At 42.7% G+C, this 16,794-nt stretch overlaps 1 protein-coding gene across 1 annotated transcript in view; it reads right to left on the bottom strand.

The window, feature by feature from the left end:
• Positions 1-16,794, bottom strand: part of LAMA3 (laminin subunit alpha 3) — a 323,465-nt gene that overhangs the window by 282,733 nt on the left and 23,938 nt on the right. The window contains exon 2 of the mRNA XM_049902138.1: positions 16,258-16,410. Within this exon, the coding sequence (XP_049758095.1) occupies positions 16,258-16,410 (153 nt within the window). The remainder of the gene's footprint in view (positions 1-16,257; positions 16,411-16,794) is intronic.

The following is a 16,794-nucleotide window of genomic DNA, read 5'->3' as shown; positions in this document are numbered from 1 at the left end:
CAGGATGAAGTCTAGAGTAGCCAAGTGCTACTTGAAATGTGATCTGAGGACCAGCGCCAGTCCGTGAACTGGTGGTCATTCATCCACACTGAAATAAGTATAGAAACTGAGAGTTAAGTGTTTAGAAACTTACAACAATTTGAGAAAGTAAGTTGATGTCAGCTGAACCTAATTTCTAAAACTGAGGCTTGTATTTTATATGCCTTTGGGTTTTATTTTTCACTTCATTTTCCTAATAATTCATTTTTACTTTATCTCACAATAGTACTGGTCTCTGACAGATTAGAAATCTTTTTTAATTTTATTAATTTTGCCATTGCTGAGGATATATACACCAAAACATAAACCAATTCAACAGTTTCTACATGTACCATTTAGTGACACTGATTACATCCTTCAAGTTGTACAACCATTCTCACCCTCCTTTTCTGAGTTGTTCTTCCTCCACTAACATAAACTCACTGCCGCCTAAGGTTCCTGTCTCTAGATTAGGAATTTTTAAAATAAGCCCTTTGTCACCAATAGTTTGAGGAGCACGGTCTAGAGCAGTGCTGGCGGATCCTAGGGCACACATCTCACCTGCTGAATTGCAGGTTCTGACTCGACAGGTCCAGAGGGGGACCCAGAAGTCTGCACTTCCAACAGGCCCCCAGGGGATGCCACTGTTGCTGACCTAAAGGGGTCCAGAGCCACCCGGGCTGCCACTGAGCAGGGTTTCAGGTACAGGGATGGGAAACCTCTACGTGGGTTGGGTACTGGTTCATGTAGCCTTGGGGGACAGGGAGACTAGCAGCATGTGGACTAGCAGAAACGGGCAAAGCAAGGTGCAGTGCAGTTAATTACTTCTGTGTGTGGCCTTCATAGTCATGGGCTTAAAACTCCCACCCATGTGTCTGTGTGATAGGGTAACTGTGGCCTACCAAGTGAATTTGTCCATTTTGCCTTAACAGTGCGCCAATTCCAGAGCAGAGAGGAGGATCATACCACCACCAAGGAAAGGCAGCTAGGAGTGGAGAGCGTGTCCTTTGCACTCGGGATCCCTGTGCTGAGAAGTTCCTGGAAGCGGAAGACTGAGAGAGAGCAAGCTGTAACCTTGAAGACAGTGAGAAGCGGTGGCAGCAGAGACCTGGCAGGAGGAGACAGCATGGTGGGCTTCCCAGTCCAAGAAGAGAGAAAGCTGAGTACATTTGGGCAGAGGCCTAGGACCAGGGAGAGGCGTGCCTGTGAGCACGGCTGGGAAGAGGCTGTCCTGATGGAAGAAGTATATCCTGAGTGTTCCTCAGCCTGAATTGTAACCTGTTACTTCCCTAATAAAACCCCATAACTTCAAGTATGGTCTATGAGTTCTGTGTGGCCATTGCAATGAATTATTGAACCCAGCAGAGAAGTAGAGTGTCATGGAAGGGATGGTTGGTGTCACAGTTGGTAAAGATGGCCAAGAGAGGAGGTATGTCTGACCTCCACCTCATAGGAATCAGCCTTGGGCTGCTGATCTTGGTTCTTCTTTCCCCTTATAGAGTTGGCGGAGGTCAGATACCACCCTTATTTTCACAGAAGGAATTGAAAAGGGTCAAGGACTGTCTGGGGGAGGTTTGTGTGAAAGCCATAGCAACCTATAAACTGAGGCAAGCCAGGGGCTGACCCAGTAAGGTGTCATACCTACCTGTTCTAGTGCCAGGTAACTTCAGGCACAGCCCTGCCCAGGGCCTGAGTCAAGAGAGAGCCAGGACTGGCAGTGTTGGGGCAATAGCCTTCTCCTGAAACACAGATATTTGCAAAATAGCTGCCCTTCACACAGTCTCCTGCCTTGCCTCCCTCCACGATGAGGAGGCTGGGCTTTGCTTTTGTGTCCTTTACTTCACCTTGGCCTATTCTTGACTCTGCTCTCTCACTCTGATGCTGTCTCACCTGCTCTGCCTACCTCACCTGGACCCTCCGATAGAGACACCAGCCTAAATTCCAGCTGCCTGGGCCCTCCTGGATCTGGTGATTTTAGATGGATCCTACAGGAACAAAAAGAGTGCTCTGTATCTCCCAGTTCCCAGGCTTCCTCGCTCCCTCTGTCCCTGGGAGCTTCCATCACCCCGCAGTTTTAACAGGTATACAAGGGAGGGCGCAAGTTTGGGGGGCCAGGACACCTGAGAGGGAAGAGAAGAACCAAATGTTCTCGGCTGGCTGTTCTGTAATGTTGAGGAACTGTGAAGATAAACACACCATCTCAATCACTCAGGGTGCATAAAACATATGGAACAGACTATGTCACACATGATGTACTGGATCTGAAATTCCTAAATTGTAGAATGTTTGCATTAATGGTTTGAGAGTCAAAGAGGGGAGTGCAAATAGCACGTGCTCTTGAGTTGGGGACAGACCAGGAGCATGAAGCACCCTCGTCTGCAGGCATATGGTCAAAGGGAACCTTGTGAGGAAGAGTGCCAGGAGTTGCTGGACCTGGCCCCCTACTGTCTAGAGGGCATTCAGGAGTCCTGGGGACAAAGAACGCCACACTGTCTACACCTTGAGACCACTTGGGGGCGGGCGTGGTAGGTGGGCCTACAGCCAGGCAAAGAGCCTGGTCCTGGGGGATCCAGTCCTTCTTGGGGAGCACTGACCCTCCCGATACTCTCAGTAGGCCACCACTCTGGGGGCTGGGACACAGCACAGCGACCCTGCTGAAGGCTGGCAGTGACTACAAGAAAAAACGGTGGGTTACTTAAAAATGGTGGTTTGAGGTGTTCCCCCCGCCACCGCCCCAAAGGAAGGAGCCCTGGTGGTGCAGTGGTTAAGAGCTACTGCGAGATACAGCTGCAAACCAAAAATGTCAGTAGTCGAAATCCACCAGCTACTCTTTGGAAACTCTGCGGGGCAGTTCTACCCTGTCCTACAGTGTCACTATGAGTCAGAATCAACTCGATTCTGACTCATAGGTTTGGTTCTTCTTTTTTTTTTTTTTTTTTAAGAATGGAAAAACAAAAGAGAAGAGAATCACAGAACCTGGACTAGGGAAAGAAGAGGCATCAGGGAGAAAAAAGGAAGGGAGTATGATGGGATGAGAAGGCTCCAGGGTCACCCAGGCATACATGTACAGAGGGTGAGTGGAGTCTGGGGAGGGCGCCCTGGAAGACAGCAGGCAGAGGAGAGGAGAAAGATACCAGGGCTGAAGGTCTCCCCAGAGATATTATATTTAACCGAGGATTTTACTGGAACCATCATGAAGAATTTGTGAAACTCAGCTTTTCCTTATATATGCTTACCATTTATAGTAATAGGAAAACTGCCTTGATTTAAGGCCAAAATAATCTGAAATCTCCAGGTTCACAAGGGAAGAAACATATAATGTTCAAGATTAACTAAAAAATAAAATATGCTGTTTTAAAAATTCAATTTCCATTTACTGGGCATCTTTTAGATTCTGTTGCAGGCCAACCTCATCCCGAGATGAAACAGTCAGAAGCTTGTACTGGGGGCAGGGGGTTACCAGGAAAGCCCCAAGGAAGCTCCCTCATCAAGACCTCCAATCCCATCATGAGTGACTGCTCCTTCTGCCCTCTCTACTGAACTCTTCTTTTTTCCCAAAAGGAAAGTAGCTTTCCTGAATCTAAAAACAACACACACACATACACACAACACACTGTCCTCGAGACTCATAGCGACCCAATAGGACAGAGTAGAACTGCCCCCAATAGAGTTTCCAAGGAGCGCCTGGAGGATTCGAACTGCTGACCTCTTGGTTAGCAGCCACAGCACTTAACCACTACGCCACCGGGGTTTCCAAAAAACAACACATGTTCTTATAAAACATACAGACATGATAGCTAATGTGTACTGAGTACTTACAGGGTGCGAGACACGTTTCTAACAGCTTTTTCTGTATTATCTTATTTAACTGTATTACTCTTACATAGAAATTACTCATTTTCTGTATTATCTTATGTATTAGCTCTATGAGGTTAGTACTAGATTCATTCCCATATTTCAGATGAAGAAACTGACCCCTAGACATTAATTAGAGGGTCCAATGTCACATGGTTAGGTAGTTTTGGGCCATAAATTTGTACCTAAGTATTCATCCAGAGCCAGGGGTCTTAATTACACTGTAAACAAGATACAAAGAAGAAAATAAAAATTGCTGACAATCTCACCATCCAGACAGAACTACTCTCAGCACTTTAGTGTCTATCTTTGCTGATATTTTTCTTTGCATATATGCACATGTTTTACTACAAAACATGGTGAAACCAAACTGTATGTATCGTTTACATACAGTTTTCACTTTTTTCTCCACAATATAGCACAGACATATGTCATGTCAATAAAGACACTCCATGGCATCAGCTATTAATCCGCTGAATGAATTAATCTCCTTGGACATGAAATTGCTCCCCACTTTACACTATTTTGAAAAATGCTGTAATGAATATCTCTGAGCAAACATTTTCAGCATGTATCTAATTATTCTTGTTGTTGTTGCTAGCTGCCATCAAGTCTGCCCCGACTCATGGCGACCACATGCACAAGGGAACAAACACTGCCCGGTCCTGCGCCGTCCCCATGTTGACCAGACCACTGTGATCCATATGGTTTTTACTGGCTGATTTTCAGAAGTAGATCACCAGGCCTTTCTTTCTGGTCTATTAAAAAAAAAAAAAGGACAAATTCCTAAAAGTACTAGTCCACATCAAAGATGTATAGTAATCTTTTAAAATGCAAATATTCTGGGAAGACGTAACAGAACATTAGTGTGAGTACGTCTATAGGTACTTCACTCACTTAGAAGAGATAAGGCAGCTTAAGTTCACTGGACGCCTAGAAAGAAGGCAAAGAGAGTGGAGGAGGGCAGCAATGACCATTTTCTCCAAGTAATAATAATATTTGCTGTTTGTCTAGTGCCTTACAATGGTCAAAGCACATTTATACACACTGTTCACACGAGTCAGCCCCCGCTCATGGTGACCCCCTGCACAATGGGACCGTACCACTGTGATCCATAGGGTTTTCATTGGCTGATTTTTTGGAAGTTGATTACCAGGCCTTTCTTCCTAGTCTGCCTTGGTATGGAAGCTCCGCTGAAGCCTGTTCAGCATCATAGCAACACACAAGCCTCCACTGACAGAGGGGTGGTGGCTGCATATGAGGTGCACTGGCTGGGAATCGAACCCAGGCCTCCTGCGTGGAAGGCGAGAATTCTACCACTGAAACACCACTGTCCCCATAAGCCCGCCACCAGCCTGTCAATATCCTGACCCAGCCTGCCCCAGTTCCTAGGCCTCAATCTCTTTCCCTCCCCCCGACACCCACATATAATCAAAGCTTGGCCCAGCAGGCCAAGGAGACACAGTGACTTTCCTTCCTTGTCAACTCCCGACCATGACATAGCTCACTGACAGTATGTCCGGTACAGACAGTCCCGGGGTTATGAAAGTCTGACTTACGAATAACTCGCACTTAAGAATGGACTTCCATGAAGACTATTATATTAAAAATTTGAGTTAAATACATACAATGGCTCATAATAATGAACACATGCACTACTTCGCGGCACTCGTGGAAAATATTGCATGGTTTGGAAGTGTTTCTTTAGTGTTTTATATGCATCCAAAAACCCACTGCCATCGAGTTGATTCCAACTCGTAGTGACCCCGTACAACAGAGCAGAACTGCCCCCTAGGGGTTCCAAGCAGCAGCTGGTGGATGCCAGCCTTTTGGTTAGCAGTTGGGCTCTTAACCACTGCACCACCAGGGCTCCTTTATATGCATAGAAAGGCAAGATACATACTATATACTAAGACAAACATTTGACTAACTGACGCTATATGAGAACTGTATGTACCTGTTTCGACTTACCTACAAATTCAACTCAAAGACAGACTTAGGAATGGGTCTTGTTTGCAACCCAGGGAATGCCTGTAAGCCATGTGACTTCTGTTTTCTTAACTGTGCGGACAACCCCCAGAGAAACAGGATTGACCTTTTCTAACACACACCAAGGGCTTTGTTTCTGTTCGTTTTTGCTCATCAGCATGGGCCACAATCTTAGAAGTTCTCAAGAAATGAAATTGGTTTAAATAAAGTTGGCTTCTACCTATCTGAGGGGTGCATAGGGCGCAGACTGCTTCAGCAGCGGGCAGTCCACCCCTCTGGGACTCTCCCTGGACTGCAGGCATCGCCTCCCCATGTAATGCCAAACCCTGGTTACCACCTTCATGATGACAAAGATCCCTCTGACAACTTTACAATGGCCTTAGTTCTAGGGTGTAGTCAAATGCCCAAGGAATAATAGTATGTAACCCAGGGTTACCTTGTAAGAGCCACCAAAGAGGTCATGGTGACCTCACTTTATGACTTTATAATATTAACTTCTATCTGTACAGAGTCTGGAAGAAAATATCAGAAGAAATGCTTTTTGTTTCCTGGTGTTGCTGCTTCTTAGTATAGTTTCTATTCCTGCTTCTGTTTCTTGGATTTATGTTGTCTGCCTACAGACTGCTGGGTGTTCTTGGAAGGAAACATATTTAATTGAACTCACTTTCTGTTATGTCTGGTATATTTGTGGTGCTGGTTACAAGAAAACTGAAATTAAAATGTTAGGGATCTTAAAAAAAAATAATAAAGTAGAGCTGTGGATGGTTGTAACAAGAAAAGTGGAATAATATATAAAGAACATATTACTTCCATTTAACTTAACATCTATGTAGGACATAGTACATTCCTGTACTTTTAAGCCCTGTGGATACAAAGAAGAATACTGTATGCACAGCCTCTGACCTTACTGCGCCTCAACAACCCAGCATAGCAAGTGCCTTGGAGTAAACAGGAGGGCTTCTCAACACAACCCAGAAGTTAAGTGGGTAGCTGGGAAGGGATTCCAGAAGATGATACCTGAGTTGTTTTGGGAAGGAGGCAGCCAGACCTGGCAGAGCAAGAAGGTAACCTAGGAGCCGTGAACGGCACCAAAACAAGGCATGGAGGCAGGACACGTCATGGTGTATTTAGGGAATTACAGTTAGGTCCCTGGTGATAGACCATGGAGTTTCAGGAGAAAGTCGCATCTAGAGATAGGCTGGAAAAAAGGGAGAGGCTAGATTGTAAAGGGGTTACTAAGAAACTTGGACTTTATTCTGAAAGTAATAGAGAACCAATAAAGGATGCTAATCAAGGAGAATGATATGTTCAAATTTTTGTTTCACTGTAACCACCCTGAAACCAATGAGAAAGATTGATGAGTGGACCCTTGGAAGGCTGCCAACCACAATTGTTTCTATCCTTCTCATCTCATCATTGGTGATTCTGTCCTTCTCAGGCTCACTGCAAACCAAAGTAAGCTGAGAGTAGAGGCTCGAAATCAGTCAGGACATGAGTGGACTAACCACAGGAATACTTTATTTCCATGTCAAGGGCTACCCAAATTAGGTAAGCATGGTGTCCACGGAGAAGAGAAGGTGGGCTCTGAAGATATTAAGGTGCGAGATGTAATGACAAATTAAATAGTGAAGGGGGTGACAGAAGTGGAGTGCTCAGCTGATTAGAAAGCATGCTTCCCTTCCTGGGCCCACAGCTAGACTACATTTCCCAGCCTTCCCTGTAGTTAGGTGGTATCATGCGATGCAATCACAGTCAAAAGAATAAGAACTTCCAGAATAAGACTATACCACTTCCAGCCTTGCCCATAAAAGCCTCCCACCTATAATCCTCCCTGTTCTTTTCTCATTTCTGTTGGGTGGAGTGGAGACGGCCCTCAGGGTAACCTTGGGAACAACGTGTTGAAGATGTTGGAGCCATAATATGGAAAGAGTCTAAATCTTTGAACCACACTGTTTGGAGAAGAGCTACCTGGATCAGCTGTGCTGGGGCTGTTATAGGAACGAGAAATAAACTTGCATTGTGTTCAGCCACTGAGAGTTCAGGATTTATCTGTTTCAGTAGCCAGCGTAATCAGAGGCAATAAATGAAGTAAACGGTGACTCAATTTTATGGCATGGGGAAATGAACAGATGATGGAAAATACATCAACAGAGAAAGAGAATGCTGGAAAAGAACCAGTTTGCCCATAAATGTAGAGTTGAGTTTTTAGGTCAAACACTACTTTCCAGACACACCTTCTGTAACAATGTTTAAAGATCTCAAAATCTATTTACTAGCCTATGTCATCAATGATGTTTTGGGTAGCTGTTCAGAGAACTAAACAAATTTGACATTTCAGGGGTTCCAGTCTACTGCTTTGGGTCCACTCGGCTTCCCTGAGGTTTTCATGTGTAAATAGAAAATGTCTGATTGCCAGATTCTTCCTAATGCATAAATCACTTAAAAGGAACTGCAAAGGCAAATTAATACTCTTTGGTTACTACAGGATAACATTGCATCCCTAGTAGCCCAGGAAATCTTACTGGTACCTATTTTTCTACCCACTAATTTATTATTTACTCTCAAGGATTGAGTTTCATGACTGTATGTGCAATGATACCCACTGCTGTCGAGTCGATTCCAAGTCGTAGCGACCCTATAGGACAGAGCGGAACTGCCCCATAGGGTTTCCAAGGAGCGACTGGTAGATTCAAACTGCCAACCTTTTGGTTAGCGGCTGAGCTCTTAACAACTGCACCATCAGGTCTCCATGTTGGATGATAGCATATTTATTAATACCTGATTTATTAATAATATATATTCTCTGAATAAGATATTCTGTATCTTCTTATTTTGTTATGGCTACAAAATACTTAAATGATGTTTCAAAGAGAACCAGGTGTACAAGTGGAAACAGCCATCTAACTAATCACAGAGCTAAGGCTGGTCCACTTTCACCCAGAGGTTTAATCTCACAGCAACGTGCTTCCACTAGTACTTCCCCTAGGAAAACCCAGACTGACCCTGAGTCAGCCTTGGTTCATTCGACATTAACTCAGTAAACGTTTACGGAGAATCTACTATGTGCTAAACACTGACTGTATAACATGCTGGAAAAAACAAACATCATGTAGTAAACAAATGAAGATACAGTCCCTGGCCTCTTGAAGCATGTAATCTAGAGAATTCCTGAGGAACAGAAAGATTGGGTCAAAACCAAGAGCCATTCTACATTCTGGATTGGATTAAACTGACCCAGGGACCCAGCTGAGTCAGACTCCTTGGCAACCTCATCTGCCAAGAATCCCCAGAACAGTTTTCATCTCCAAGGCACTCATGCCCAGGAAGAATCAGAAACTGGCCCAGGCCTCCCACCCTGCCTGAGTCAGAACAGACAAGGACTACAAAGAATGTCTTGGATTCGTGCACTAAAGTCTCATAAAAGTTATAGAGGATCAGAAAAGAAGATTCTAGAAAGAGTCTAAATGCTAAACTCAATCTCAGATAGCTGGATTCGATATTTGCATCTGACCTCTAGCAGGTTCACTATCTATGGCAAGTTCATGAAAAAATAGAGAGGTAAAGTAATGAGAAGTTTTTCTTTAAAAGTTATAATACTATTTCCTCTATTGCCCTTAATCTCAAAGTCTTAGAAATATTTTCTGGATTTTCTATGTATTGCAATTTATATAACTTTTTCATAGTGTTTCTCTATGTGAACACCGAGGGAGGTTTCAGGGTTTCAATCTCCACCCCTTTCTTCCCTATCTTGGTTTGGGTCCTCTCTAAAGCCAACCGTGAGACAAGGACTTGGGTAAACAACAAAAAATGACTTGGGTAAGAGAGATTGTTTATTTCGGAGTTGATCTCAAGAAGCCCAAATTGCAGGGAGGGGGTGTGGGGACAAGGAAAGGAGAAAAACCATGACTGGAGCCCTGCTGGTGCAGTGGTTAAGAGCTACAGCTGCTAACCAAAAGGTCGGCAGTTCAAATTCACCAGCTGCTCCTTGGAAACCCTCTGGGGCAGTTCCACTCTGTCCTATAGGGTCCCTACAAGTCAGAATCGACTACACAGGAAAGGGTTTTTGGTGTCTTAATGAGCAGTCCACTACCAGGAGCAAGTGAGGTCCAATCCACTGGGGACACTGAAGAATTAAGTAGCATGTACCTCAGAACTGTCCCGCCGAGAGACAGGGAAATGGGGCATTTTTCTGCCAGCTTCCGTCCCTCCTGGGTTAGAGAGTTGCCCTTGGGGGCATTAAATCCTGGACTTTCAGGCTGCTCTACCCACAGGCTAAGAAAGCTCCCAGGCCCCTGGAAAGAACCCTCAGGCAGAAAGCAGAGTCAGGTGGAGGCCCTCAAGATGGGATGCTGGGAAAGGCACAGGAACCATCCATTAACCATCTACCATGTCTGCCCACTGAGAGTGGGACCAGGGAGATAATGAGCCTCAGCATCAAAGCCTTCACCTCTACAGGGCTCAAAGGACAGTCTCTTCTAACAAAGGCTACCACCGTCTATTTTATCCGGGACTCTTTCCCCTGGCAACCCTACAGAGCACAGCACAATTCCACCTTTTCTCTTCACACCTCCGACCTCTGAGGCAAACACTCAATCCTTTTGAGGCTTTATTGGGGTTGTTCGTCTTGCTTTTATTTGCTTGCTTGCTTGCTTGCTTGTTTACTACTGACAGGGTAACAATAATAATCTTGGGGACATTACAACTTGCAAAGAAGTTTTACAATTCTTATCGAAATGATATTCCTGTTGTCCCCTGGAGCACAATGAATGAGGTTTGCATTGTCTTAGCCTCACACTAGTTTGTTCCCACCTGAGAACCAGCCCCTCCACCCTCCAGCCTTCCTTGACTTCAAGTGACCACGACAATACTCTATCACAACCTTTCCCCTTATAGCTCACCCTGGTGGAGTGTTATAGGTTGAATTTTGTCCCAAAAAATTATATGTTCAAGTACCTGTGAATGCCACCTTATTTGGAAATAGGTCTTTCTACATATAATTAGTTAACATCAGGACACACTGGAGTAGGGTGGATGCTACTCCAATATGAGCGGTATCCTTACAAAAAGAGAAGAGACATGAACAGACAGACACACAGGGAGATTTCCACGTGAAGACGAAGGCAGAAATTGGAATGATGCATCTACAAGCCAAGGACCATCGGCCATCACCAGAAGTTAGAAAAGAGACATGAAACAGATCCTCCCACAGAGCCCTCAGAAGGGATTTCAGGCTTCTAGTCTCCAGAAACTGTGAGAGAATAAATTTTTGTTTAAAACCACCCAATTTGTGGTACTTTTGTTATGGCAATCCTAGAAAACTAATACAAGGAGGAAGGATGAAGGTAAACATAAGGATGGGGCTGGGTGGGGGGGGCTGAGTCCATAGAGTAAGATTTCTTTGCATTCTGCGGGAAAGTCCAGGATGTGCACCTAGATTCCATTGCTATACCTTTCTATCTCACAGTGGGAGATCTCCAGAGGCCCTGCCCCATCAAGAATCCAGAAAGAAATAAATGGCTCCATAGTCCACGACTCTCCTTTTAAAATTTGACGTCCACATTTTGCTTGCGATGTAAAAATGAACTCATTATACTTAGCCAGATGATATTAAAGTTTCCTGTAAGACATCATGTTCTACTTCCATAGTCTGAAACTGATGAATAATATATAATCAAATTAACCCAGAAAATAACATTGCCTCTAGTGAATCACAAAACCTTCCTACATTTGGCACCTTATAAATGGAAAACTGAAGGATGGAGACCTAAAGGAAATCTTTTTATCAGTTAAAATGTGTTAGCCAAGAAAAATAACCAATGCCTAGTCTGAAAGGAGACAAAGAAAATCGACCATCTCATCACAATGTAAACTGTCAAACTGACTATAGCACATCAAAACCAAACTTCGTTCCTCAGTAGATAGAAAAAATATGATTTGGTAATAACAAGTTTATAATCTAGATCTGTATTTTATTTCCCAGCCATGCATCAAAATCCACATTTCCATAAATCTAAGTTCATGTTACTATTAAATTAAGAAATTTAAGTGCTAAGTGACACTTTCACTGGTTAACTCCACCATAAGGAAGAAAACACAGATTGGACCAATGGGGCATAAAATATGAATCTTACAAGACAAAAACACGCTTGTTAAACCATATTTTGTGCCAACATAAAAGAAGAAAGAAACATCTTCAGTTTCACACAATTTATGTTGATTTTCCTGTTACTAGACTTTTCTAGAGCCTTTTCTACAGTATCATCTACGGCAACCTCTAGAGGCATACAAGTTATGAGTCTGTCCTTAATAATAAGTGTTTATTGAAGGTTCACTTTATTTTATTATACGAAAATTATTACCACTGCCCGAGAGGGTTTTAAAACCTAAGCAGCTAAGCTCATTAAAACCTCACAACAATCCATGAGATAAGCACTATTATCTCACTTTATAAATGAAGGGGCTGAGGCAGACAGCCATTGAGTACGCTGGCCATGGTCATGGACTGAGTAAGCAGTGAAACCAGGCACAGAGGCAGGATGACTCTAGAATCTACACTCAACTACCTCACAGAGCAGCTTCCTGTATCAGTAAGGAGATGGGAGTACACATCACCTTTGTGAATATGTGTGTCACGGTAACTGTCTGCCAGCAACCAGCAAATTACTACATTGTTCTCATGTTATTTTCTTAATTTCTTAATTTAATTCTAGGGGTTTTTCAGTATATCAAAAGGGTGCTTTTAAAAGCTAAGTTTAAAAAAATAACTTTATCAGTGAGTTTATGTTAATGGGGGAGGAACAACTTAGAAAAGGTGAGTGAGAATGGTTGCACAACTCAAGGAATGTAATCAATGTCACTGAATTGTACATGTAGAAACTGTGTATATATTGCTGCGCATATTCTCAACAACGACAAAAGAAAAAAGAGCTTTAAAAGAAAAAGAGTAAGTCCAGCAGGCAATGGTATGTTCAATCCAGATCATTTTGGTGGGTTAAAATTCCCTATTAACTACAGAAATCCTCATTAAAATAAGTAACATAATAAGCAAATCCTGGTCATTTCAGGCAAAATCTACAGCATTAATGCTGGAGGTTAGCTAATAGATAAGACTAATTTGTAGTAGAAAGAGGGGTTATGGAGTCTTTCGATTCATGACAAATCTCCCTGAATTATTTCAGATGCAAATTGATGGTGAAAATATTCTCAGGAGAGCCCTAATGGAGCATAAAATATGGGTTAAAGATATTAAGAGACAGGAAACCTTCTATCACAAAACTATTCCCAACCAAAGATGAGATAACACATTCATTCGAAGACATCTCAGTAATATTCTATTTCCAGGTTGTGAGGTGCATTTCCCTTGTTTATTTCTTTCAAGAAGCATTATATGAACTATAGTCTGTATGCAACCCTAGCCAGCAAAAAGATTAGAATACTAGTATTAGCATTAGTATTGTGAGTACCTAGCAAACTCATGTAGTAACAGCAGCAGTCCTCTCCATCCTGTTTGTATTACCACCTGTACAAAAGCATGCTACTATCTCTCCCATCTTTAATTAAGTTAGTAAGTAGTTCATTAATTAATCAGTGTTTCTCTTGACCTGACTCTTCAACAACCAGGAAAATCTAAACTTGAATGAGAAAAAGCAATCAACAGACAACAAAACAAGATGATGATAGAATTATCTGACAGTCTTTAAAACAGCAGTCACAAAAATGTGTAATTACATACCCTCTTGAAACAAATGAAAATATATAAAATCTCACCAAAAATGAAAGCATTAAAAAAATAACCAAGTGGAAGTTACAGAACTGAGAAACATAATAACCAAAATAAAAAAACTCACTAGATAGGCTTAACAGCAGAATAAATATGCCAGAGGAAAGAATCAGTAAACTTGAAGATACAACATTACAAATTACCCAATCTAAAAAACAGAAAATCAACTGAAGGGGAAAAAAAAAAGGAACAGATTCTTCCAGGCCTTTGGGACAAAGGTCTAACATTTATATATCAGAATCCGAGAGAAGAGAGTGGGCTTAAAAATGTATTTGAAGAAATAGTAGCTGAAAACTTCCCAAAGTTGCCAAAATACATAAAGCTACAGATTCAAGAAGCTGAGGGAACCTCAAATAGGATACCAAAAAAAAAAAAAAAAAAATCCATTGCCATCAACATGATTCAAACTCATAACTACCCCATAAAGTTTCCAAGATTGTAATCTTTATGGAAGCAGACTATCATGTCTTTCTTCCGTGAAGCCACTGGTGGGTTCAAACCACTGACCTTCTGGTTTGCAGCCGAGCACTTAACAACTGTGCAACCAGGGCTCCTTCCAAATAGGATAAACCTAACAAAATCCACATCAAACATCTATCTCCAGCTCACAAAGCATTCCAGACTCATATGTCCAAGTGCCTAATCATCATCTCGACTTGGGTGTCCAAACAGTATTTCAAACTTAGCACGTCCAAACTAACTCCTCTCATTGTGTCCTCCAAGCCTGCTCCTCCCACACTAGCCCCATCTCTGTAAATAGCAGTTCTAGTTGCTCAGCCAAAAGTCTTGGGAGTCAGCCCTGAATCCTTTCTTTTCTCACACTCCACATTCATTGCATTAAGAAATCCTGGCAGCTCTATCTTCAAAATCTATCTGGAATCGAATCATTTGTCTCACTTCCCTGCCACCACTGCTTCTACATTTACCCTTCTACAATCCTCAGCAAAACAGCCAGGGAGATTCTTTTAAAAGGTACGTTGGATCATGTCATTCCTCTGCTTGAAACCTTGTAATAGCTTCCACTTCACTTAAACACCATGGCCTATGAGGCCCTACCAGATCAGGCCCCATCCGTTCTTGCTCTGACTTGCTCTCCCACTGCTCTCCTGCTCCCTCACTCTGCTCCAGTGACACTGGCCTCTATGCTGCTCCTTGTACTTTCCAGACAAGTTCCACTTTAGGGCTTTGCTGTTCCTTCTGTCTGGGGGATAGGTATCTGCATGGCTAACCCTTTTCACCTGCTTCAAGTCTCTGCTTAAATCTCACCTTTTCAATGAGCTCTCTCCTGACTACCCTTGTCCCTGGCACTCATGAACCCCTTTACCCTGCTCTACTTTTTCTTTTTTCCATAGCCCGTATCAGCTTCTAACATACGATATACAGTTATTTTTACTGTCTAGCTTCCCTACTGGAATGAAAGTGCCATGAGGAAAAGCATTATCATCTATTTGGTTCCCTGATTTATCCCAGATGCCTAGAACAGTGCCTGGCACATAGAAGGAACTCAATAAATGTTTGTTAAATGAGTAGAATGAAATAGATGGGAGGCACTACCAGGTCTCAAAGAGGAAATAAAAAGGTATACTAGTTTCTATTGCTGTATAACAAATTATCATAACCATAGCAGCCTAAAAAAACACCCATCTATTATCTCATAGTTCTGAGGTCAGCAGTCTGGGCACAGTGTGACTGGGTTCTCTGATCAGGGTCTTATAAGGCTGAGATCATGGTGTCGGCTGGATGTGTGGAAAGACCCACTTCCAACCTCCCACGTGTTGTTTGCAGAATTCAGTTCCTTGTGGTCGTAGGACTGAGGTCCCTGCTCTCTTGCTGGCTGTTGGCTGGGCCCACTCTCAGCTCCTAGAACCTGCTCTGGGGTCCTATGTCATGTGGCCATCCTCTGATGCAGTTCACAACATGTCAGGTTTTCCCCTTCAAGGCCAGCAGAATAATTTCTCATGCTTCAAATCTCTTCCTTCAGGAAGGGTCAAGAGCTCCCCTAACTAGGTCAGGTTCACCCAGGACAATCTTCTTTTTGATCAACTGACTTGGGACCTTAAATAAACCAAAAAAAACCAGTGCCATCGAGTCGATTCCGACTCATAGCGACCCTAAATACATCTGAAAATCTCTTTGTCATGTCATGCCACCTATGCCTGGTAGTAAAATCCATCATATTCACGGTACTGGTGATACTCCAGGGGGAGGGGATTATATAGGGTGTTTTTTTTTTTTTATACACCACAGGGCAGGCCCCTTGGGAGGCCATCTTTGCTGACCACAGGAGGAAAAGTCTGGGCAAACAGGCCAAAAGCTATGGCAGTCAGTGTTCACGGAATCAGGATTTCTAGGAAATAGAATGCTCTAAAAAATATCTTTGCCAATTAAACTATTTACAACTATCTTTTAGCTCATTTCACAGACAGGTCTAGGTAGCTACATTGTGACAGGCACTATGGTGGGTGTTCAAGGAAGCAAACATTAATGGTGCAAGTTTAACAAGGATTAGTGAATTCAAACTAATTTTTTAAAATAATGACAGTTATATCAGAAATCATCACAAAACCAACAATTCAAACTAATTTTTTTCCAATTCAATTGAAAGCATAACTCACCTGCCCTAGATCCAAGGTGACATTGACTTTGTTGTACTGTGTGCCTGAGGAAAGAGGAGGACTTTGCCACCAACGTTCGGTTCCATCAATGGCATTGGTGACTGGGTGTGCTTTCCTGGGGTCTTCAGAATTGCAGTAGTCACAGAACTGGCCCTGGGAGGAAACAAGTTTTTCTCTTCATTTTCAAGTAATTTTTTTCTTATCAATTTAGTAAAAGAGGTAACCAAAACAAAGACTTTTATACAGCTTAGAGATGCCAGCTATTGAAATTCATCACAATGTATTCTGAAGACGGTTGTAAGGCTCTCCCTTTTTCATTTAATCTGAAACCACACTACTTGTTTATACTCCTGTTTATCATGTTTCTAGGATATAGATTATATTTATCTTCCATCTTTACAGCTATGTTTTTCTTATCCTATGTGACACTTGAAGACAAGCCTATTGGACTTGGGATGCAAAGATGTTTTCACTTTGACAAATTGTTTTTTACTCTTTAAACCTGCTCTAGGCAAGTTCATGTCAGGCATTAGGGAA

The sequence above is a fragment of the Elephas maximus genome, chromosome 11, assembly GCF_024166365.1.
Source record: "Elephas maximus indicus isolate mEleMax1 chromosome 11, mEleMax1 primary haplotype, whole genome shotgun sequence".
NCBI classification, from domain to species: Eukaryota; Metazoa; Chordata; class Mammalia; order Proboscidea; family Elephantidae; genus Elephas; species Elephas maximus.
Note: the sequence above shows the minus strand (reverse complement) of the source record. Positions and strands in the feature narration are given on the sequence as shown.